General features: G+C 38.1%; 1 protein-coding gene across 2 annotated transcripts in view; it reads right to left on the bottom strand.

Annotated features, from left to right (window-relative positions):
* UBR5 (ubiquitin protein ligase E3 component n-recognin 5) overlaps nucleotides 1–25,212 on the bottom strand; it is a gene marked incomplete at both ends in the record, with an annotated part of 130,388 nt that overhangs the window by 21,241 nt on the left and 83,935 nt on the right. For both annotated transcript variants that reach the window (XM_080693631.1, XM_080693632.1), the window contains 19 exons: nucleotides 148–368; nucleotides 1,287–1,400; nucleotides 1,493–1,665; nucleotides 3,622–3,695; nucleotides 4,152–4,382; nucleotides 7,233–7,444; nucleotides 7,640–7,908; nucleotides 8,442–8,699; nucleotides 9,037–9,168; nucleotides 10,590–10,701; nucleotides 11,487–11,610; nucleotides 18,783–19,022; nucleotides 19,129–19,289; nucleotides 21,633–21,762; nucleotides 21,855–21,981; nucleotides 22,097–22,215; nucleotides 22,323–22,469; nucleotides 23,621–23,712; nucleotides 24,398–24,546. In XM_080693631.1, the coding sequence (XP_080549757.1) occupies nucleotides 148–368; nucleotides 1,287–1,400; nucleotides 1,493–1,665; nucleotides 3,622–3,695; nucleotides 4,152–4,382; nucleotides 7,233–7,444; nucleotides 7,640–7,908; nucleotides 8,442–8,699; nucleotides 9,037–9,168; nucleotides 10,590–10,701; nucleotides 11,487–11,610; nucleotides 18,783–19,022; nucleotides 19,129–19,289; nucleotides 21,633–21,762; nucleotides 21,855–21,981; nucleotides 22,097–22,215; nucleotides 22,323–22,469; nucleotides 23,621–23,712; nucleotides 24,398–24,546 (3,085 nt within the window). The remainder of the gene's footprint in view (nucleotides 1–147; nucleotides 369–1,286; nucleotides 1,401–1,492; nucleotides 1,666–3,621; nucleotides 3,696–4,151; nucleotides 4,383–7,232; nucleotides 7,445–7,639; nucleotides 7,909–8,441; nucleotides 8,700–9,036; nucleotides 9,169–10,589; nucleotides 10,702–11,486; nucleotides 11,611–18,782; nucleotides 19,023–19,128; nucleotides 19,290–21,632; nucleotides 21,763–21,854; nucleotides 21,982–22,096; nucleotides 22,216–22,322; nucleotides 22,470–23,620; nucleotides 23,713–24,397; nucleotides 24,547–25,212) is intronic.

The following is a 25,212-nucleotide window of genomic DNA, read 5'->3' as shown; positions in this document are numbered from 1 at the left end:
TCAAAATTTAAAGGGGGGGGGGGGCCCTGTGGGTATAGTTCAGAGGTAGAATATCCTTGGATGCAACCCCTAGTACAACAATAAAATAAATTATAATAGCTATAAAGTAATACAGCAAAAGAAAAACTACTTTCACTTAGCAAGTACCTGAAAGATGTAAGAGGTGGCCCTTCACTTTCAGTAAGTCCTATTTCTGCCAATAAACTACTTTTCAATTGTGCAGCAAGATCATGAGCAGATGGCCCTGGTTTTGAACTCTCAGCTTCTTCTGCCAGCACATTCTGTTCTTCCCCTTCCTTTTTTTGCCGATTTTGCATGTTCATTACATTTTTCAAATTGGCAGCATAAGACATTTTAGTTGGAAGGACCTATGAATGTTTACATTTAAAAGTTACACATGAACAAAAAAATTAACTTGTTTTCCAACCTAGCAAGGCTCTACAGAAATGACATGAAAGGTAATTAATTCCCCAAAGGAGCTTCACCTATAAAGATGTGGCCGGCCCTCGTCTATGTGGTCCCCATGGACTGACACCAATTCCGGCACACTCACCACAGCAGCCTCAGAAGATACTTACAGTACCTCTGGTACTTAAGTTTCTTACACATTTTCGATGTTTTTAGGATTGCAGTCCTCTTTGTCATTTAGATAATTAAAAATTCTATTCAATTACATTTCTTCTATACCTGGCTTTTTAAACATTACTACTTTTTCAGGAGAAACAGTAAAGTATCATTTTAAGCTATCAAATCAGACTTGAATCTAAAAACTAGATATACCACTTAGCTAGTTATGTGACAACAGACACTCCCACATGGAATTTATTTATAATCTCTTCAAGCCTCTATTTCTAATCCAATCAGAATAATAACACTTTCTACCCAACATGGTTATAAACATCGAAACTGTGCCCAAAGTACAGAATTATTCAATAAACACTGGGTATCATTATTAATGTGACCTTAGTTATCTACATCTTTTCAAATTAATTCAGCAAAGAAATTTTAAGCCAAAATTACATATACTCATACACACATGCAGACACCCATATTTTATAGTAGAATTTAAATTTTTAGTAGCATATAGCAGTCAACTCTAAAACAAAATGATAATTAAGATGCCTATTTCATACATGAAGTGACCTAGTGGAATTCCTTCTGTCATTTCTGAATCTCTATTATTTGGGGAAGTAAAATATCGAGAATTAATGCATTTCTACAAATCAAGATGCCAGGACAAGTTCTTATTAACAAGTATTACATTTCACAGACTTTTACTGTCTTACCTCAAGGCAGTTTCTGTCCATTGTAACCTCCATTAAGCATTTCCCACTACTGACAGATGAAGAATAAAGACCCTGACTTGGACGGCCAAATAGATCCTCCTTTCTGGCATTTGGCTGGAATTTTAATAGAAATATTCTAGTTATATTGAACACTTGAAAGAAAACAAGGTCAGTTAGGAAGAAACCTTAGGAATAGTTTAATTCACCTGCAACAGATGTGGCTGATCAGCCAAAGGGATGGCCTCAGCCAGAGGTACTTCAAATGGATTTGGGGGTATACACCCAAGGAACGTCATAGAATCTGACCGTCGGAAAAATGGGTGGTTTTGACCAGTTTCTGCAGGAAGAGAGTCATCATCCTTATCATTCAAAGTAGCACCTAAACATAAAAACATAAAATGTTTATTTAATAATTATTAGGGAAGGGTAAAGGATATTAATTTGTTCAATCTAAAATTCCTGTACTGTATAAAATTTTAATGCATTGTAAAATAAGGTAATAGTATAAGAGCTCTGGCATTTTTTTGGGGGGGGGAAGGGAAGGGGTGTGGTTTAATGGGGGTGGAACCCAGAAGCCTTCTACCTCTCCAAGCTAACCCCCCAGCTTTTTTCATTCTTATTTGGAAACAGCGTCTTGCTAAGTTTCTGAGAGCCTCACGAAGCTGCTAAGGCTGACTTCGAACCTGTGATCCTGTCTCAGCCTCCCAAGTACTGGGATTAAAGGTATGCACCACCATGCCTGGCTTAGTAATTTTTTAAGTGACAATTCAAAATATAGTAGTTTAATATGGTTACAACAAAAAAAAGTTTTATGTTTTATGTATTCTATAAAAATTTTAAAATGCATAAAAACAACACAAACAAACGCCATTCCATCCCATATATCTGAAAGAGGTTTCTCATATCTTCTCTTGACCTCTCTAGAAACTCAAACCACAACAGTAAGATTCCTAAGCATATCAGGACCCAACTCACTGGTGACTCCAAAAAGAGAAGATAATCAGATGCCCAAGCAGCTCATGGATCACAACAGCAAGTCAGCACACTAGCACCAACTCTCCTTAAAGAAAGCAAATGTTGTCGTACTTAGTGTGCTGGAAAAATGGCAAGGAGCTATGGCTGAGTTCCCAAAAAACAGCAGTTAGGTCAACTGTCTTTCCCTAGATTAAATAAAAGAACTAAGTGGAGAATAAGAAATAAGACAATAGACTGACACAACTTTAAAAATCTTTAACTTCCAATTGAAATAGTAGCAGAAAACTAAAGATGGTTATAGGAAATCTCCAAATTTTGTGGTATTATAAATTTTGGAGATAGCAGACTGTGCTGGTGCATGCCTATAATCCCAGTACTTGGTAGGCTAAGACGGGAGGATCAGAGGTTTCTGGCTAGCCTCAGCAAATGGTCAGGCCCTCCACAACTTTATTTATTTATTTATTTATTTTGGTGGTACTGGGGTTCCTGGAAACCCTTCTACCGCCGGGCTACACTCCCAGACCTATTTTTTTTATATTTTTATTTGGAAACAGGGTGTCTTAAGCCAGCGCAGCTAGCTTTGAATCTGCGCGATCCTCCTGTCTCCGCCTCCCAAGCGCGGGGATTACAAGCATGCGCCACCACGCAAGGCGGCCCTCCACAACTTAGTGAGTCCCTATTTCCAAATAAAAAGTAGGGCTTAGGGTATAGCATAGAGGGAGAATGCCTCTAAATTCAATCCCCAGCATTACAAAGAAATAATAATAAAAGTTTTTGAGACTTTTATTTTTATATTGTATTAATAAATAAATACAAGAAATAATAAATAAAAGTTTTTGAGAAGCTGGATGTGGTGGTGCATGCTTGTAATCCCAGTACTTGGGAGGCTGAGACAGGTTTCAAAGGGGGGAAGAGGATGGAGAACATTCTTTACACTAACTTCTAAGAGTTCTGATATTTGAAGGTTATTCCCATTTACTTGACTAAATGTATTTGCTTTCCTAAGGTTTTTCTTTAATACTTTAAATGTAGTACCTACACATTTAGTACCTGCACACTTTATACTTGGAGTAAAAGTAAGCATAAAACTAAAATAAATGTAAAAAAAATACTGAGAAGATATAATAAAAAGTATCAACTGTCCAATAGTTCATAACATTTCCTTACTAAATCCTTAATTATGAAATGTATAATGCAAGGATATATAAGGAAAAAAGAACAGAAAAGGTAAGAAATGGGTCATAGAGAAGAAAAGAGAAATTCCCACCCAGACAGAAAATAATGAAGTTAAAAAGCTTGAAGGGGAAATACTGAGGCAGCCATTTCTTGAAGTAGATTAGCAGATTTTCTGTGCACTAACTTTGATTGGTGTCATCATCATTTTCATGTTCTGAATCTTCATTATCAATACCCAGTTCCAAAAGTTCTCGAGTCCTTTAAAAAGACAAATGCATCATTTCAAATGAGGTATTTATGCAATGTGGTCAGGGGCAATGGTGAAGAGAAATATTTATTTCTACCACTGTGATATGGTTTCAGTCTGGGAAACAACATACTCATCAGTCCAATGCATTACAACAACAAATTGGGCTCAAGAGAAGTAAAAAATCACCCAAGAAATAGTGAGTGCCTACACAAACTCTTAGGGGAAAACATGGTAACTATTTAGGCCAAACTAATTTCACTGGATTTTTAGGTTCCCCACATTTTAAGTGAGAAATCAGAAACAAAGAAAAGTTAAGACTCAAGCCCACTCCCCCACAGAAAATGCTCCTGTAATATTTCTCTTTTGCTCTACTGTTCTCCTTACTCCAAAATCTGAGAATTACTGATAGACACCATACCAAGCAAGTATTTGTGAAACCAATCTCACCACAGGTATGGAAATACCTTTTCCGTTCCAGTTGGGGAGTATCCAATGTAGTCTGCTGGTTCATTGCTTTAATCCAATATATAAGAGCTTGAAAAACATATGCCACATGCTTCAATGAGCAAACATCCAAAACTGGAAGGACATCAGAATGCTCATCATTATGAGACCGCATTAAAGAGAGAGCGTAATTTAGGAAGTCTCCTCGAGCAGACATCATTCCTTGTCGGGCACTAAGCAATGTTGCACGTCTATAGGAGCAAAAATATATGACAAGTTTACAAAAAACCCCAAAATATAAAATTTACCACTATCATAAATATGCAAAACTAAGAACTAAAAGTATTCATAAGTATTTATTAACCTGTGGCTCTGCTTTAGAAATATAACCATTGTTTTATTTATTGTCATTTTACTGTCCTATACTTTTGTAGAGGAAAAGAATTCTAGTATCCTTCAGAACAGCAGAAGGTGCTCCCCTTCCTAAAGACTGTGATTCTCAAACTTTGGTGTCCATCAAAATAACCTGGAAGGCTTACTGAAACAGATCAACTGACCCCACCCCAAGTTTTAGTAGGTCTAGGGTAAGGCCCAAGTGTTTGCATTTCTAGCAAGCACTCAGGTAAGGTTGATATTGCTGTTCTAGGAACATACTTTGGAGGTAATAACTGTCTAAAAGTAATACCAAAAGCATTAGCAACAAAACAAAAGCTGGACTTTACCAAAATTAAAACTTTTAGATTTTGAAGGACATGATCAAGAAAGAGAAAAGGACAAAATTTTTGCAAATCATACACTTGAAATAAAACTTGTATCCTGAATTTATAAAAGAACTCTAACATCTCAATTAAGAAAAAGAGACAAGACAATTAAAACCTGGATAAAAATCTAAATAGATTTTTTTTTCCCCAAATGGCCAATTAACCCATGAATAGGCGATCGATATTGACCATTAGGAAAAGGTCAATCGAGCCACAATGAGATACTACATTATACTCAATGGAATGGTTATAATAAAAAAGACAAATAAGAAATGTTGGTCAAGGTGTAGAGAAATTAAAATTCTCAAACATTGATTCTGAATATTTTCCTTTCTGGAAACAGTCTGGCAGCTTCTGAAAAGGTTAAAACACAGTAATCGGACTGTATTTCCACACAGCAATTTCACAACTAGGTAATACACCCAAGAGAAGTGTATCTACACAAACACTAATACACAAATGTACATAACTGCATCATGCACAAGAATGAAAAGGCAAATAATCCAAATGCCCATGAACTGATGACTGCATAAAAATGTGGTATGCCATACTATGAAATATTAGGGAATAAGAAGGAATAAAATGTTTTACTTGGTTGGTTTTTGTCCTTTTCTTTTTGGTAGTGGGGACTGAACCCTGGAACATTCTATCTCTGAGCTGCATCCCCAGCCCTTTTATATTCTGAAAAAGGGGGGTATCTCGCTAAGTAGCTGAAAGCGGCTAGCTTTGAATGAGCAATTTTCATCTTAACCTCCCAAACACAAGGATCACAGGTATGCAACACCACACCTACTGGAATGAACTTATTGATACATGATAAACATGGACAGATCATAAAACCATTGTGAGTGAAAGACACCAGTCCCAAAGGACCACATATTGTATGATTTCATTTACATGAACTGTTCAGAACCTTAAGAGGTAGAAAACAGGGAAATGTAGAATGATTCCTAACAGGTATGGGATTTCTTGTAGCAATAAAAAAAATACTCCAAAATTGATTATGATTAATACAGCTCTGAAAATCTAATGAACTGTGTAGCTTAAATGAGTAAATTAGAGAAGAAGAAGAGGAGGAGGAGGAAGAGGAGGCAGCGGCGGCGGCAGCGACACACTCATACAATATTACTACTAATCAAGATCCATTATCGGAATCTGTGTCTTTGGGGTAGTGACAATAGGCTAATTAAGACAACGTTTTTGTTCCTTTGTGGAGAAGGCCTCCCAGGATAGGAAAGCTGCTGCCTCCCATATCTTTATTTCTAATCCAGAGACCTCTAATAAGCATTCAATTTTACATACAGACATTTCTACCAAATTTGTTCACAATTCCCACATCTCTAAATGTGTCCATTCCAGGCCTCCAGATTCCCTTAATTTTTCTGAGGTATTCAGAATCAAAGTCTAAATATAAATTCTGCCTCCGCCTCCTCTGTCCCTCAATAATACCCTTAATTCTGCTCCTGTGATTTTGGTGCTTCTTTCCCCTCCTTGACCATAATCACTGTACTTTGGTAAATGTTAGCTCTCTTGTAGACTCCAACTGTAGTCTTGTTAAATTTCCTAGATCCTTCTCTTCCCTCAAGTTATGAGCTGCCCAAAGCAAGGTTGTTTAGCCTAAGCCAAACATGAACCTAACCCTCAACTCGTGCAGGCAGTTTCACTACATGTCACTGCTGTTTCTCTTAGGTATAATGCTTGAACTAATTCCTAGTCTTGAAAAGGGTCATTTTATAAATGAGTAGAAAGAACGTAACAAATACATTAAAATATTTAATTATGATTCAACAGGATAGGGAAAGCAGAAAAAAAGTGAGTTGAAAAACCAAAGAGCAGCGCGGGTCATTACATATACTTTCTCCATCCTGAGTATGTAGAAAGATTTCTATGAATATATGCTTTATTAAGGAGAGGTAAGGACTGATGTATAATGAGACGCGGATGTGGGATAACTTCAAAATTGAAGTCTTTAGAACCAGATTCCGTGGCATGAATGGGTCTTTGAAAACTAATTTTGAGCCAGGCATGGTGGCACATACCTGTAATCCCAGTACTTGAAAAGCTGACACAAGAGGATTGCAAGTTGGAAGCTAGCCTCAGCAACTCAGTGAGACCCTGTTTCAAAATAAAAAAGGGCTGCCCTTTTTTACCAACAAATGCAAAAACACATCCTTTGATTATAACTAACTTATTTTGCTTGAACTGTACAGTATTTTTCAAAGTAATGCAAAGCATTTGCTTTCTCTTCACAAGATTAAATGTAATAGCATTCAAGAAGTTCTAACTTCTAGAATATATGAACCGTCTACACATATTAAGTACAAAGGAAGAACTCCATACCGTCTGCCTTCAAGGGTTCGTAAACTCGCCTCTTCTCGCGCAGTCATCCTCTCTCTTCTCGCTGAATTCTGAGAAGCGTGAAGAGGATGATTTGGATGTCCCGGGTCACCCGCAGATGCTAATGCAGAACCATAACGTAATTGAGCTTCAGTAGAATCCATAATACTGACCATCCAGTTCCAAGTGGGAATAAGCTTTTCTTCTACATAGTTCTATGAAGACCAAACTAAAATAGTTAAAACTATCCAAATAGAGCTAAATTTGATGTAGTTTAGTAGTTGTAGTTGTAGTAGTATGTCAACATTTAAACATCTGTAATATTAATTCCCATTATACTGAAATTCATATCATTCATTGACAGACACACACAAAACAATTGAATGATTAACTTTTCAATGGTTTCATACCTGTAAGTTTACTGCATCTTGATAAGTCAATTTCACAGCTGCTGGAATCTGAGAGTACACTAGGTGGTTATACTTAGGAATAAGGCCCATCAAGTCCGAGATCTGTCTGATGACAATGCTGTACGCCCTGGCTAAACTGCTAGCAGATGTTAAGTAGCTGCTGGCATTGCTAGCTTCCAAGGCAGCTGCTGCAGCTGCAGCACTTGTGCTGATGGTACCACTCCGGCGTAAGTTTGAAGGGTCGATATAAATCAAACCCGCGGAACTTGCTATAAGGAAAAATGGACAATCATAATGAGCTAATGTCAATTGTTAATTGTTTTGTTCAACCACTGTATATACTTATGTAAATATAAATGGCCAGCCTTTAATATGGGTTAACAAGCAAAACCAAGTTGTGGTGGTGGGGCAGCAAATTTATATGTTCTCAACTGGTGGTGTTTCCCTTCCCCCCAGCAAACGAAGGCATTTGGCCATGTCTATAGACATTTTTGTCTACCCCAATTGAGGCTACAGAGAGGAAGGAAAAAGTGGGATAAAGGGGGTACTACTGGAATCTATTGGGTATAAGCTATGGATGTTGTTTATCATCCCTCAACAATAAAGAATCATCCAGCCCAAAGTACCAATAATGCAAAGATTGAGAAACCCTGTTATAATCATATTGCATAATTTTTATATATTTGAAACTCAACAAACCAATAAGGAACTATTATAAAACTACTGAGTTTGGCTTTGAGATGAACATATGTAATTTAAAAACGATTTAATGACTCAAGAATACTGAGTTTTTAAGACTCGCCTGCTGGTGTGGATGTGCTGGATGGAGCTGTGCTGGCTACTCGCTGGTGCTGGGTGTTGCGAACAGCCCACTGCATGGACCGAGGAGCCTGGGCAGCACCATTGGCATGGGAGCTATTCGTGGTCCTTTCTAACGGTTCATCAAGCATAAAGGTCTCCTGCTCGATGTCATCACTCTGACTGCTGCTGCTATCAGAATCACTTGAGTCATTTGACTGAGAATCATCTTCAGAAAAAAAGGCAGGAACACTGCTCGCTCCTAAATTTTTAAAACAAAAAATACTATAAGTTTGTTGATAATTAAAATTACAATGCACCCTGCCCCCCTACAGGAAAACATACGTACTGAACACAAAGCCAGGTTGTCTGCAATAATTCACAAGACCTACCACCAAAACCATTTAATTAGAAAAGTTTTTAAAATAAACTTTTAAAATTCACAGAAAAGCTAGAAAAGCTGGGGACTGAACTGACAGAAAAAAAGATGGAAGTATACAAAGCTTAAGCTACCCTTGTACACATTATACTAAATACTAACCAACTCATACTAAACACCTTAGCATAAGCAAGAAAGTTGCTAAATAAGGCCAGCATACCTGCTTCAGAGCCAGCAGTTGCTGCAGTGACAACACTTCTGCGCCCACTAGCATTATCTTGGTTGCTATGGTTACTTTCACTGTCACTTTCTGTTTCAGCTGCTGCTAACAAATCCAGCTCCATGTCACTTCCTAGAAAATATATTTAAATAAGAAGAAAAAGAAGCACAAACTTACAGTGGATCCAGACAAGGTCTGATTTGCCAGAATATAATAAGGGTGGGAACTAATAAAGCATAATGGTAAGAAAGAGGAGAAAGAGTAACTGTTATATAAGAGTAAGTGACTACTCAGCATTAGAAAAATGACTTAGGTAAATTGTGACAGTTGGACTGTTACACAGCAATTCAAAAATCTCTGCTGCATTTGTAGATAGATGCAGAAAAGCACGGGCTGGTAGATTAGGTCTAAATTTGCTTATTTCCATCTATTTTACATAGAAACCTTCCAAAGGGAGAAATTAAAAATGCCCATTCTTTGCATTTCACAGTAGCATATGTCAAAACAAGTAAAATTCTAAAATTTAAATATATGAAGTTTGAATATCTTAAATGAAAAGGGAAAAGTCATAAAAATTACGTATGTAATCTTTTTTTGTGGTACTGGAAATGGAACTCAGGGACATTCTACCTCTACCTCTGAGCTACACCCCCTACCTTATTTTTTAATTCTTTATTTTTGAAACAGGGCTTCACTAAGTAGCTAAGGCTGTCTGCGAAGCGTGATCCTCTAGTCTCAGCCTTCCCATGCTGGGATTACAAACGTGTGCCACCATGCCCAGCTTATGTAATCTTTTTTAAAATGTGCATGGGAACAAGGCAGTATGGGAAAGGACTAAAATCAAAATTACAAACTGTTAGCATCTGGTGAGGGTATGGGTGATTTGTTTTACTTTTCTCTAATTTCCAAACACTTTGTTACAATTATTTTAGTTCTTGAAAGTCTTTTAAGATAAAATTTCTTATACAAAAAATGGAAAAAAAGAAAAAAAAAATCGAGCCAGGTGTGGTGGCTCATGCTTGTAATCCCAGTATTTTGGAGGCTGAGACAGTAGAATCGCAGGTTTGCAGCCAGCCTCAGCTAACAACTTAGGAAGACCCTGTTTAAGAAAAAATTAAAGAGCCGGGTGAGGTGGCGCACGCTTGTAATCCCCCTGCTTGGGAGGCAGAGACAGGAGGATTGCGCAGGTTCAAAACCAGCCACGCTGGCTTCAGAGACCCTGTTTCCAAATAAAAATATAAAATAGGTCTGGAAGTGTAGCCCAGAGGTAGAAGGGCTTCCAGGAACCCCAGTACCCCACACACACATGAATAAAAAATAGGGCGGCCGGAGGTGGTCTAGAGGTAGAAGGGCCCCTAGGTTCAGTCCTCAGACTGAACCTAGTACCACACAAAATAGAGAAAAGGCAAAGAGGATGATTAAATAATGTATGTGCAGAGAATCCCTTGACAGAAAGTAAGATAAACAATTAACTACGTATTGCACAGGGCTTTTCTTTCCCCAACAGCGCATGAATTACTTATTCTAAGCACCTTCATAAATAGCCCACATACCGTCTTCATCATGCTCGTCGTGCTGTCCCTCTGCCTCAGCGTTCTCCTCCCCATGTTCCTCCTGCTCATCGTGATGATCCTCCTCTCCAGCCACACCCTCCACCACCTCAACCTAAATCCAGAATCTTATTTGTAGAAAATCAAAATACATAATAAACCCTTATCTCTACCAATGTTCCTCTACAGTAACTAGTACACTAAAATACAGATCCCAAACCATAGGAAGTTGGGACATTACAGACTAAGCAGCTTTGATAATTATTTGCTTGTAACAATTTTCAAAAATCCTATGAAAATATCCCAAAGTTTATGGTTACTATCCATATGCAGAACCCTAAAATTAAGAAGTATAAAAATTGTTGCCGGGCGTGGTGGCGCACGCTTGTAATCCCCGCGCTTGGGAGGCGGAGACAGGAAGATTGCGCTGGCTTAGGAGACCCTGTTTCCAAATAAAAATATAAAATAGGTCTGGGAGTGTAGCCCGGAGGTAGAAGGGCTTCCAGGAACCCCAGTACCACCAAAAAAAAAAAAAAAAAAAAAAAAAAAATTGTTATTGGGAGAGGATTTTATACATACTTTAGCCATGATAAAATTAATGTTTTATTTCTTTCAAATATGTTGCATGAAACTAGTAGGTTTTTTTTTTTTCCAAAAGTGAGAATACCTTTACTCTTAACCCTTAGGTGAAAACAAATTTAGTGTCCAATGTCCTAATATCTAGTAAAGCAAAGACTAGTAAAATAATTTTATATATATATATATATATATATATATATAATCATTTAAAAAAAAACACTAATGAGAACAGTTTTAAGATACATAATTCCAGTTGATTACTCCACCCTTCCCACCAAATAAAACCTTTCCATCTACCACAATGGTAACAATTAAAACCACCTCCTCCACATCTGCTGAAACAATATCATCCTGTTCTTCATCTCTGCCCCTCACAGGCTGTGACTGGCTGATGCGCCTCTGCTGTGGATTACGGATGATGTAGGATGACTGAGACTGACTGGAGCTGTAACGAATCAGGAGGTTATAAGTATACTGCTGCCACATCACAGATATGTAAGCACATACCCTTTATGCTTTTCATTCTAAATGTTTAGCTCATTTATTATATGTGACATTTACTAGAATTTGTCTGATCTGAGAAGTCTTAAAAGCCAATTATTAATCGATAATACATCAAAAACTATACTCAAAAGAATTATTTTCCCAAAGATTTAACTCTCATAATCTGCTCTTTTTTTAGTACATCATTTTAAGTCTATGTTGTCAGATTTGAATGAGTCCTTCTTGCTGAAAAATTCTACAAGGGAAGATTTTTCTTTTCCATGCACAGTCCACAGCTTCCCAAGGCTCTGACAGCAACATTCATCTATTAACAGACAGTGTGCTAATTATAACTAATCTATTCTTGAAGGGACCTGATACAATTTCTATTTTGTATCTACTTATTAACCAATGGCTTGGTGGGTGATATGTGTCAGGAAAAATGTCAGTTCAAAAGTATGATTTTATAGAATAACAAAAGGTGGGGTGGGGCAAAAGTTTTATCTTCCCTCAAAGTCTTACTTGAAAAAAAACAAAAGACTGATTTCTCCATTATAAAGCGAAGGAGAATCCAGGCATGGTGGTGCATGCTTGTAATCCCATTACTTAGGAACCTGAGACAGGATCATTACAGGTTTGAGAAAAGCCTCAACAAACTAACACTTTCATCAACTTAGTGAGACCCTGTATCAAAATGAAAATAAAATAAGGATGAAGATGTAGCTTGGAAGTAGACTGCCCTTGGGTTCAATCCCTAGTGCCACGAATGTTATAAAATAAAATAAAAAATAAAACAAAGGAGAAAATATAGCTTTCCATGCAGGCCCGAGCTCCGAAGACTTGTTAAAAATCCTATGATCTAACCTTACTCCAGGATAAAAGAAGTTAAACATTAAGTGGTTGCACTGTTAGTGTTCTTTCCCCACCTCAGTTATTCTGAGAAATAAAATCAAAGCACTTAAACATGAAAGCCAACCAAGACTTCTCCTTCAAATAAACTGCCACGTAGTCTCGATACAGTAATTAACACTAGAACTTTAAGCACTTGGTAAAATTGACTGTCAATTACAAAGAAGTGGGAAAGGCTAAGAGAAAACCTATAGAAAGGAATCTGGCCACTAAAAAACAAATCAACAACAGCTAGGGCAAGGTAGCACATGCCTAAACTCATAGACCTAGGAAGGTAGAGGCAGGAGGATTAGAGGTTCAAGGCTGGCCTAAGCAACTTAGCTAAGACTAGTCAGACCCCATTTCAAAATAAGAAGTGGGGTGTAGCTCATAGGTAGAATGGCCTTGGGTTCAATCCCCAGTACAAAAAATAGTAACAGGCCAGGCATGGTGGCACTCGCTTTTAATCCCAGTACTTTGGAGGCTGAGACAGGAGGATGGCAAGTTCCCAACCAGCCTTGGTTACTTATTAGGCCCTCCAAAATTTACTGAAACCTTGTTTCACAATAAAGAATAACATAATGCCGTAACATAATGCCGGGCGTGGTGGCGCACACTTGTAATCCCAGCATTCGGGAGGCTGAGACAGAAGGATCACAGTTCGCGGACAGCCTCAACTACTTTAGTGAGGCACTCTGTAACTTAGTGAGACCCTGTTTCAAAATAAAGAATAAAAGCCGGGCGTGGTGGCGCACACTTGTAATCCCTGCGCTTGGGAGGCGGAGACAGGAGGATTGTGCAGGTTCGAAGCCAGCCGTGCGCGCTGGCTTAGGAGACCCTGTTTCCAAATATAAAATGTAAAAATAGGTCTGGGAGTGGAGCCCGGAGGTAGAAGGGCTTCCAGGAACCCCAGTACCACCAAAAAAAATAAAGAAAGAATAAAAAATAGGGCAGGGGTGTAGCTCAGAGGTCAAATGCCCCTGGGTTCCATCTCCATACCTGCAAAAATAAAATAAAATAAAATAAAATCAACAACAACAACAACAACAACAACACATAGGGCTGGGGGTGTAGCTCCGAGGTAGAGTGCCCCAGGGTTCCATCCCCAGTACCAAAAAGAAAAATAGCCAGGCATGGTGGCCTAGGCCTGTAACCTCAACATTTGGGAAGCTGAGACAGGAGGATCATAGTTCAAGGCCAGCCTCAGCTACTTAGTGAAGCCCTTTGCAACTCAGTGAGACCATGTTTCAAAATAAAGAAAAAAAAATAGAGTTGGGGTGTATCTTAGAGGTAGAATGCCCCTGGGTTCCATCCCCAGTACTGAAGAAAAAAAAAAGAAAAGAAAAGAGAAAGGTAAGGAAGGAGATGAGAAGAGAAAAGAAAGAAAATTAGGGCTGAGGGTATAGCTCAGAGTTAGAATGCCCCTGAGTTCAATCCCTAGTACAAGGGAGGGAGGGAGGGAGAAAAAAAACACTGAAACCACAACATTTAATAAAAATTTCTTTTTAAAAAAATAAACATTTTAGCAGCCGGGCGTGGTGGCGCACGCTTGTAATCCCAGAGCTTGGGAGGCTGAGACAGGAGGATCGCACAGATTTGAAGCCAGCCTCAGATACTTAGTGAGACCCTGTTTCCAAATAAAATATAAAATAGGTCTGGAAGTATAACCCGGAGGTAGAAAGCCCCTGGGTTCCATCCCCAGTACCAATAAATAGATAAATAGATAAACAAACAAACATACATACATACATACATACATACATACATACATACATACATACATTTTAGCCAAGTATGATGGCACATGCCTATAGTCCCAATACTTGGGAGGCTGATACAAGAGGATTGCAGGTTCAAGGCCAACCTCAGCAACTTAGAGAACTCTGTTTTAAGATAAAAAATGAAAGAGGCTGGACGTACCTCAGAGGTAAAATGCCCCTGGGTTCAATCGCATCATGTATGTACATATGTACGTATGTATGTATGTATGTATAAATACCAATTAGAAATAAACTTCCTGGAACAAATATCCAGCACAACTATACCCCACTCAAGGTGATTATTTTTTAAAAGTTATGTACTAGCCAGGTATAGTGACACATGCCTATAGTATTGGTACTGGGAAGCTGAAAAAGGAGGATTACATGTTTGAGGCTAGCCTCCACAACTCAATGAGATCCCATTTCAAAATAAAATAGAGGGACTGGGGGTATGGCTTGATAAAAGAATACCCCTGGGTTCAATCCTCAGTACAAGAAAGAAAGAAAGAAAGAAAGAAAGAAAGAAAGAAAGAAAGAAAGAAAGAAAGAAAGAAAGAAAGAAAGAAAGAAAGAAAGAAAGAAATGCACTTAGTATACAGAATACTGCCAATACACAAAACATAACTCCCCTTTTAGAAACAGAGCTTCACTTTTTCTGCTGGCATGATAAAGAATCACAGTCCTAAAACCTAGTCTAAGAGACATTACTAAAAAAGTTTTGGGGAAGCCATAGGTGTGGCGCACGCTTGTAATCCCAGTGTTTGGGAGGCTGAGTCAGGAGGATCACACAGGTTTGAAGCCAGCCTCAGCTACTAGTGAGGCTCTCAGCAACTTAGTGAAAGGCTGTTTCCAAATAAAATATAAAATAGGGCTGGGAATATAGCCCGGAGGTAGAGAGCCCCTGGGTTCCACCCTCAGTATCACCAAAAAAGTTTTAGGGACTTCTATTTCTAGTAATTTGGCAGACTAATTATGGAAAAAACCCTTCTTGGTTTGAACACATATATATGCTAGATACTATACTCGAGCAGGGCCAGGCTGGTGATGAAACAATTATTCTGTAAAAGTTCACAGAGACATCTTTGGGTATCTCGGGCTAAAATGGTTTCAAGGAACCATAGATATCACAGAAAATAATCTTAATCTGGGGCCTAAATAGGGTAGGAAATCATTCCAGGAATCTCCTGATCTGCCCCCTCATGTAAAGCCAAACATAAATCTTAAAGGGCAACTCTATAAAGGAGTGAAACAAAAGGAAAACCACAAATCTCCAGAGATTCGACCATCTTAACTAGCTGGTAGTAGGTAGGAAAACGGTCTCTTCAGAAAACTTCTCTAACCAGACGCCTACACACAAGCTTTAGGACCATAAACTATGTTACAGAGTATTTTCAAGCACCAAACAGCAGTGTTTTTATTCTGCCATCTACTCTACACAAGTACAGAAAAAAGAAAATTATCTGACTAGAGTCTAGCTCCTGTACTTCAAACGCTGCATAGCATTGAATATATTCCACAACCTCTAAGGGCCTTAACTTCCTCATTTTAAAAATTAGGAAAACCGAGCATTGTGGCACAATTTGTAATCCCACTACTTGGGAGACTGAGACAGAAGGACCACAGGTTCAAAGCCAGCCTCAGCAGCTTAGTGAGGCCCTATTTCCAAATAAAAATATAAAATAGGGCTGGGGGTGTAGAATGCCATACTACCAAAAATAAAAAATAAAAAAAAAACAGTATATGGAAGACTTTACATACAACAGGGTATACCATCTACTGCTTAACACATAGGAAATTGAGAGGCTGCTCAAGTGTGTACTTTTATTTAAGACACACTTGGAACACTGGTCAGACTAAACCCTTCTGGGCAAGAATCTGCTATGCTATATTATGATGAACGACTTCTAATAGTTTACCAAGAGTTGTTAAAAAAAAAAAAAGGCACATTTTATTTTAATTATCAGATGATGAGACATCTCCTTCTGGAAAGTATTTTTTTTTTTTTTTTTAAGAGTTGGCCCAAGAATCAAGTAAGGAAAATGGAGAAAAGAGTGTCCTAATGCTTCAATGACTCAGAACTTGACGTTCAGAAAGAAGGGGCTTGTAGGCAGTGTTCAGAGATAAGATGATGCCCAATTTTAATGTCGTTACAAAACTCAAAGGAAGAGAAATAAGGATCCATAAGGTAAGTAACCGCTGGCTGACCCAAGAGGACCAGGGTCAGCAGCATCACAGGGAAGCCAAATAAAGTCTTGCAGTATAAAAACATATGTAGCTTCATTTATGAGTTTTCAGCAAATCCTAGGTGTGTATCAGTGACAAGACTATCATGGGAAAGCCTTATAAAACAAACCTGGGGTTAATGGAGACCTAATGGTAAAGGAAAACTTTGGGCACCTATGCTGGCATATGGAGTAATTATAGAAAAAAAAGTGGGTACTCAAAGTCAACTTAGATTAGCAGAAGGACAGTCTTAGGAAGTGTCCCCAAACGGAAGTAGGCCATCCTTCTTAACAAAGATATTTTCGAGAGATAGGGAAAAGAAAGTTCTTTAGGAACTAAAGATCCACATTAAGGCAATGTACCAGCCGGGTGTGGTGGCACATATTTGTAATCCCAGTCCTCGAGAGGCTGAGACAGGAGGATCACAGGTTCGCTGCCAGCCTCAACTACTTAATGAGGCCCTCTGCAACTTAGTTAGGCTCTGTTTCAGAATAAAGAATAAAAAATTGGGCTGGGGGTGTAGCTCAGAGATAGAATGCCCCTGGGTTCAATCAATCCCCAGCAACCCCCCCCCACACACACACACAGACATTGTACATAAATTTAAGAAAAGCAACATAAACTAGTATTTGCCCAAAAAACTCTAGAGCACTGCTACTCAAAAACACAGATTCTAAGCCAGGCGTGGTGGCGCACGCTTGTAATCCCGTGCTTGTAAGGAAAAGACAGAAGTATCGCGCAGGTTCAAAGCCAGCCATGCTGGCTTAAGAGACCCTGTTTCCAAATATTTAAAAAGTATAAAATAAGTCTGGGAGTACAACCCAAAGGTAGAAGGGCTTCCAGGAACCCCAGTACCACCAATTAAAAAAAAAAGCACAGATTCTAAACTAGCAGCACTAGTATCATATGGGAAGTGATAGGAAGTCAGGCGTGGTGGCACACGCTTATAATCCCAACATTTGGGAGGCTGAGACAGGAGGATCACAGTTTGAAGACAGCCTCAGCTTCTACTTTGTGAGGCCTTTTGCAACTGAAGTGAGACCCTGTTTCAAAATAAAGAATAAAAATAATAGAACTAGGGGTGTAGCTCGGGGAAAGAATGCCCCTGGGTTCCATTCTCAGTACCAAAAAAAAAAAGGAAGGGAAATATAAAGTCCAAGGCCCTAACCCAGACAGCCAGGGTGAGAATCTGTATTTTAATAGGATTCTCAAGTTGCTCTGTATGCATATTTAAGTTTGAGAAGCACTATGATAAAGGACACAATAAAGTGTTAGTTTCTAACCATAAGCTTATAGTATAGTTAAATAAAAAGCTTATAGTATAGTTAAATAAACTATATCTAACAACTGGAAAATATAAATGAATTTTAAGAATAAATTATCTTAAAACTGGAAACTTTTACTACGGAGCTGCTTTTAGCCTTATCTCACATATCCTATATAATATTTTTAAAAATATTAAAGTGCTGGGCAGGAGCCAGGCATGGTGGCACACGCTTGTAATCCCCGTGCTTGGGAGGCGGAGACAGGAGGATCACGCAGGTTCAAAGCCAACCTCTCTAGCTTAAGAGACCCTGTTTCCAAATAAAAAATATAAAACAGGTCTGGGAGTGTAGCCCAGAGGTAGAAGGGTTCCATCCCCAGTACCAAAAAATAAAAAATAAGTAAATAAATAAAGTGCTGGGCATGAGGCTGTCAGCAACTTTGTGAAACCCTGTTTTCAGATTTAAAAAAATAAACTACAGCTAGGGGTATAGCTCCCAGGTAGAATGCCCCTGGGTTCAACGCTGAGGCCCACAAAAAGTAAAATAAAATAAACTCTTACTAGATTGTTTAATCAGAATAAGGCCTGCCTTCCCAACACAAAACCACAACTATGCATCTTCTACCTAAGTATAATAAACATGTGTACAGGAACACACATATACATATATATTCTTGGTGGTACCGTAGCTTGAATCCAGGGCCTCAAACATGCTAGGCAAGCACTTTATCAGTGAGCTATATCCCCAGCTATTTTCATTTCATTTTGACAGAGTCCTGCCTCAGTTTCCCAGGTAGCTGGCATTACAATTATATGAACCACTGTGTCCAATGTTTGTGTAAGATTTTAAAGTACTTTCACATGTTCCACAATAAAATCCCTACCATCATTTGTTATACAAATAATCATGCACACCACCTATTTGCACTTGCCAAAGTTTTTGTAAACCCAATATGACATTTTCTGAAAAATGATCCATCAAATCTGGTAGAAATTTACCTGCTAGACTGGTCAGAAGACGGTCGTGGCGGCAGTGGCTCTACTGAGAACAGTTCTTCACTGCCCTGCATGGCGTCTATGCTAGTGCTAGCCAGTGTAAACGGTGCGGTTGGGCGAGCGATACCCATCCTGACGGGCACAATCAGCGACTCGGCTACATTGCACAATTCCTCTACAGCATAAGGTAGCAATGCTTGGAACACACGCTTGCACTTTCCAATTGGCTGTGGAATAAAGTTGCTAGAACAAAAATGAAAACATAGAGATCTTTTATGAATCCTTATATACACATAATGTAGTCACAAAAATGTGTGCAAAGTTATATAATAGCCATAAAAAGTCTTACTTTTTCTTTTTAGATGAAGCCATTTCTACACTAAGAATGACAAAAACTCTTGCTACTGAACGTAGAAACCTCATTGTCACAGCAATAGCTTCTTCTCGGCGTCCAGGTGTGTATTTGTTTTGAAGTTCTTTCACTAATGTACCAAGTAGAGTATCTAAAAGCTTTAAGAAATTGTAGTCATTCTATTAGTGTTAAGGTATTTCCTAAGATGTTTTCACATTCACAAAGCTAAAAGTTTTTTTTTTTTTTTTTTTGCGGGTCTGGGGATGGAACCCAGGAGCATTCAACCTCCAAGCTACACACCCAGCCCTATTTTTATTGTTTATTTTGAAACCAGGTCTCACTAAGTTGCAAAGGGCCTCGCCTCGCTAAGTAGCTGAGGCTGTCTGCGAACCACGATCCTCCAGTCTCAGCCTCCCAAACACTGGGATTACAAGCATGCGCCACCACACCTGGCTAAAAAGTTTGGGGTTTTTTTGGTGGTACTGGGGTTCCTCTGGGCTACACTCCCAGACCTATTTTATATTGTTATTTGGAAACAGGGTCTCTTAAACCAGCGAGGCTGGCTTCGAACCTGCACAATCCTCCTGTCGCCTCCCAAATGCAGGGATTACAGGCATGCACCACCACGCCTAGCTAAAAGTTTTAATATTAGCATTTCATAATAAAATTTCAAAACAAAGTTAACCAAAATATTTACATCTTCGATAACTAATTTCTGCAACACACACACACACACACACACACACACACACACACACACACTCACATTATACTTGACACATATGGTCCCAAATTTATCATTTTTTTGTCCCATTGTCCTATCAATGGAAACTTAGAAGAGCATTGCCAATTATATCACACCTGAGGAATACATTTCATTCATTACAGGGTACTTACCAAAACAGCAAAGTACATTCAAATATTTACATTAACAAATTCATAATCTCATTCCCACACTAAATGATTATTACTTCATAGTCTCTTCTCCACGCATGATTTATCACAGAGACGTTAATTACAGTGAATACCCAATTTCATGTGCTGTTTTCCCTTTTTCGTATGTGAGAGTGGTCCTGAGGATTGAACTCAGGTGTTCTCTAACACTAAACTATACTCCCAGTCTTTTTCTAGTTTTTACTTTGAGGCAGAGCCTCACCAAGTTGCCCAGCTGGCCCTACACGCAGAATCATGCTACCTTATCCTCCCAAGTAGCTTGGATTCCATGCAAGTGGCATCACACTTGGCTTCTGTCTCTTTCTAAAATATTGCCTACCATGGAGGAGCTACATCCGAATGTGTAAAAGTATGAATGTAACGTGGTTAACCTGGACACTCATTGTTGGGGGGGGGGCGCGTACCAAGGATAATCTGAATATATGTCATTTTCAATATGATCCACATTAAAAAATTGTTATGCTTTGCTCTTGCTAAAAAAATTTTTTAAATATTGCTTACAATAACCTTTATTTTTGAATGGCTATGCTACAGATCAGTAAATGGTTGGGTTATAATCTGGCTCAACAGTTCACTATCATTGGATTCATAGAGATTTTTTACTTTTACATTACTCTGTGACATGACTTTATCTTTCTCATATTGCAAATTATTTCTTTATGAAAAATTTTCAAGGCAGTATTTTTCTGACACATGACATTTACAAGTTGTTTCCAAAGAGAAGACCAAATACAATGCCATCCTCAGTACCTGAATATATTCTTTTAACACCTCATTAGCATTTATGTCTGATCATTCAAATTAAAATTTACATGAAAAATAGGTACTTTAAACAAAATAAAACAACTTTCAGCTGGGAATGGTACTATGCACCTTTAATCTTCATACTAGGGAGGCTGAGACAGGAAGATCACAGGATTAAGGCCAGCCTCAGCAACCCAGCGAGACTTTTAGTAATCTAGCGAGACCCTAGTTTTTGTTTCAAAACAAAACAAAAACTAAAAAGGGCTGGGGGTAAAACTCAGAGATTAAATACTCCAGGGTTCAATACTCAATACCCCCAAAAAAACTTCTAGTAAGTTACTATTAATTTTAAACACTATTCATTTATAGTCAGTTGAATTTTTAGCACACTTTATTATTTAGAAGATGGAACATTTGCTATTAACTAGGACTTTTAAAACACCCCAAAATGTCATTCCCCATTTGATCAGAGTTTTGATATACTTAGATGAGTTTGAATTTTTATTTTTATTTATTTTGTGTGTGCGGGGGAGGGGGGGTGCTGGGGCTTTCTACCTCCAGGCTATCCTCCCAGACCTATTTTATACTTTATTTGGAAACGGTCTCACTAAGTTGCTGAGAGCCTCACTACGTAGCTGAGGCTGGCTTCGAACCTGTGCGACCCTCCTGTCTCAGCCTCCTAGGCGCGGGGATTGCAAGCGTGCGCCACCACTCCCGGCTGAGTTTGAATTTTAAAAACCATGAGATGCTAAGTAAGGAAAACATACTTTTCATTGCCTATAGTAAGTATTCACAGAACTTACCAAAATATCTGCTGTACACTTGACTATAAGGCAGTGAGTGAAACAGTCCAGCCGAATGGTGCCACTCTGCTGGTTGAGGTACACTTGCTCTTCTGGCAAAAGGTGACCTATCCTACTGCTAGCACTTAGACTTGAGGGGAAAGGAGAGAAAGAATGCACCATAAAAAACTTGCACTAACCTAGGAAATACATAAATCTAAAAATACTTTAACGAATACATACGGGTCTTTATTCTCCTGTGATCCAAACATAATCATAGATTTCAAGGCATTCCAGTCCTGTAGAACTCGCTCCAATGCAAGCTGGGCAAATCGTGGAGGCTCCAAGTCATGATCGGGCATATCTGAATCTAAAAAAAAAAAAACAAAACAGAAGAGGAGGAGGAGAAGGAGGGGGAAGAAGGTGAATGATAAAAATAAAACACACAGCTTTTCATAAAAGTCAAAAATGCTAAACTGACTTACCTTCAGGACTAGCAGTTTTTCGGTTCCGATCCTCCCTGATTCGAGGTGGCCTATACTGGCAGTGTTCTACTGTCTGCCGGGCCACGGTCTGCACTAAAAACAGCAGAAGGTGTTCTCCCCTACAAAATAGTACAGTGTAGTGAGGGGGTTGGGAAGGAGGAAGCTATTAATATACATGCTGTGCTCTTTCAACTCTAATTATTTTGTATCCTAAAAATCCACTTGCCTACTGTTCGGAAGGGTGACCAGATTAGTCGCAGTAAGCAAGCGATAAAGTAGATCAAGACGAGCAGATTTCTGTCCAGCAATTAGAGTTTTACATTTACATTTTTCCCAACAATCACAATAGGCTGTTGGGGACGTCCGTTTGAGTCTAGAAAGAATTCAACAAAAACAAAAATACAAAAACTTTTTAAATATACAAAGATCTATACTGACATTATAGAGGCATAACTCATAAAAACTGTACTGAAGAACCCTTGCTAATTTTTAAATACAAAGTGTTAATTGTTGAAGCTTACCTAACAAAAAGATCACTTAGTGGTATGAAGTCTGAGTTGGCCTTAGTCATGTCTATAATATTTTGCATAATTTCCCATAGCCCCAATCCACTTTCAGTGACCCTCTTATTTGCATCTAATGAACTCTATAACCTTTACAAGCAGATACTTCTTGCATTTATTCTCTGACAGGATTGCAAATCCTGTCAGGACAGGAACTATTTGTTCACCCACCCTAAAATCTATCTAGTGTGATGAGTATACTTAATAAGCAATAATAAATTATCACTTTTAGATGCTTAAAATAAGGGGAAAAATATTAACAAAAATTAAAACTAAGCATTAACGTGATATCTATTAAAATTTTCCACTTGTCCTACACAGTTACTTTTTTTAAGGCACAATGGTGGATTTTATATCCAAATCTCTATTATCTATAATAGCCATACATCAGTGGCCATTTATTCCTCATGTTCCTCTTCAAGACACTGTAGATGTCAGCACCAAGGTATTTTCTTGCTTAATTGTGTGAAAGCTAACAAAACTAGCAGAGTTAACTCTAGCGCTATCATTTAATCACTGAGATGAAAGACTATATCACTTTTTGCATAAAAAGAAAATAAGGTACAGTCCAAAGATTTACCATCACACATGTGATGCCCACACCAATTTTATTCTTAGTAAACCCTACTGGAGTTGGAGCAGAGGGTTTAAGGCTTATGCTGGAGAATACAGACAAATCATTCTGTTAACATATTTCTGTAAAGAATAATCTGATCCTAGTAACTGTATGATCACATATTCCTTTCCTCAGTGTATTATCCTACTTTCATTTAAGGCTATGTTAGAACTATCAAAGAACAAGCATTTCATAGTACTTAAATCAAGAAACCACATTTTTGTGCACAGACTGACTTAGTAAGAGAAACGAGAAAACCTCATGTTTTCTGAACCATACAACAATTAAAACATGACTTAGTATAGATTACATGTATATAGTAATATAAGTCAGAATTGTACTTACTTGCAATCATGCCCTTTATGACAAACCCTTGCACATTCTGTACAACAACAAAGTGACTCCAGCAAACCACAAGTTCGACACTCAAAAATATCCTAAAATTAAAGAAATGTACTTTTAAAAAGAATTATGTATGTCTCTCATCAGAATAATTATTTCTAGTATTTCTCAAAACAGTTTAACCAGAATGACAGCAATGTAAAAGTAATGTGCTCTGGAAATTTTTGTTGGCATATTTATATTACATAGATGAAAATTTTAAAAAAAACTACCAGAAAATAAAAAACTACCAGTATGATAAAAATAACTATCATCCCCAAAAAAGTCATAAAATCTTTATCAAGAGCTGTGGGTCAGATCATAGAACCTAGTGAGCATGCCTTATTTAGTAATCAACTCTTGTGCCTTACTGTTTTAGAAATTAAAGCCAGGCATTGTGGCGCACACTTGTAATCCCAGTACTGAGAGACAGAGACAGAAGGATCCATGTTCGTAGATAGCATTGGCTACTTAGTGAGGCCCTCCACAACTTAGTGACAGCCTGTTTCAAAATTAAGAAGAAAAAATAGGGCTAGGGGTGGAGGCTGTAGATAGAATGACCCTGGGTTCAATCCTCAGTGCCACAAAAAAAGGAATTTAAATAAAAATTAATTTTCTAGGGATAATTTTAACTCACAGTTAAAGAAAATGTCAGACTTATAGTTTGACTGTAACTCTTGAGATGATCAAAGGAAAACTTGAAGATAGCATATAAATACAGAGAAATGCAAAATTACCTACCTGGTTAATGTGTTCTGCTCCAGTCCAAGTAAAACTACAAGTGTCATTACAACATAAGACATATAAAGGAGAGTCATCAGGGTTAGTACCTGATGGACAAACCATCCCCATAAATACATCTTCCTCCTTTTCACTTGAGGATACTTCAGCTAAAAAGATTAAAAATACAATTCTTTATCTCTCAGGAAAAGACTTAACACAGCCATCAACTATTTTCTTCAAAAGTAAAAGCCTTAATATATGCAATATAATTAAGCACAATATATTAATTTGTGTGTGTGTGGTACTAGGGATGGAACCCAGGGGCTTTCTACTTCCAGACTACACTACCAGACCTGTTTTATATTTTATTTGGAAACAGGGTCTCACTAAGTTGCTGAGAGCCTAAGTAGCTGAGGCTGGCTTCGAACCTGTATGATCCACCTGTCTCAGCCTCCCAAGTACTGGGATTACAAGTGTGCACCACTAAGCCCAGCTTCACAACATATTTTTTTAAAGTTGTATACAAAGTCAACATAAGGAAATCCTGTCAATTCTGGAGAAAACAAAGGCAAAGCATAACTATAATTATTGATAACACACGTTGAATATATGAATTCTTACTACTTTGTTAGGCTGTTAAGATGCCAGCCTTAATTTTTTTTTTTATCAAATTATAGACTATCTCATAAGTTATTTAATACCAGTGTTTTAAAAAGAACTACATTAGCTGGGCATGGGGGCTCGTGCTTGTTTTTTTTTTTTTTTTTTTTTTTTTTACGGGTCTTGGCATGAAACCCGGGGCATTTGACCTCCGAGCTTCACCCCCTGCCCTA

This window comes from Muscardinus avellanarius, assembly GCF_963383645.1.
Source record: "Muscardinus avellanarius genome assembly, chromosome: 4".
NCBI lineage: Eukaryota > Metazoa > Chordata > Mammalia > Rodentia > Gliridae > Muscardinus > Muscardinus avellanarius.
This window is presented reverse-complemented; position numbering and strand designations above follow the sequence as displayed.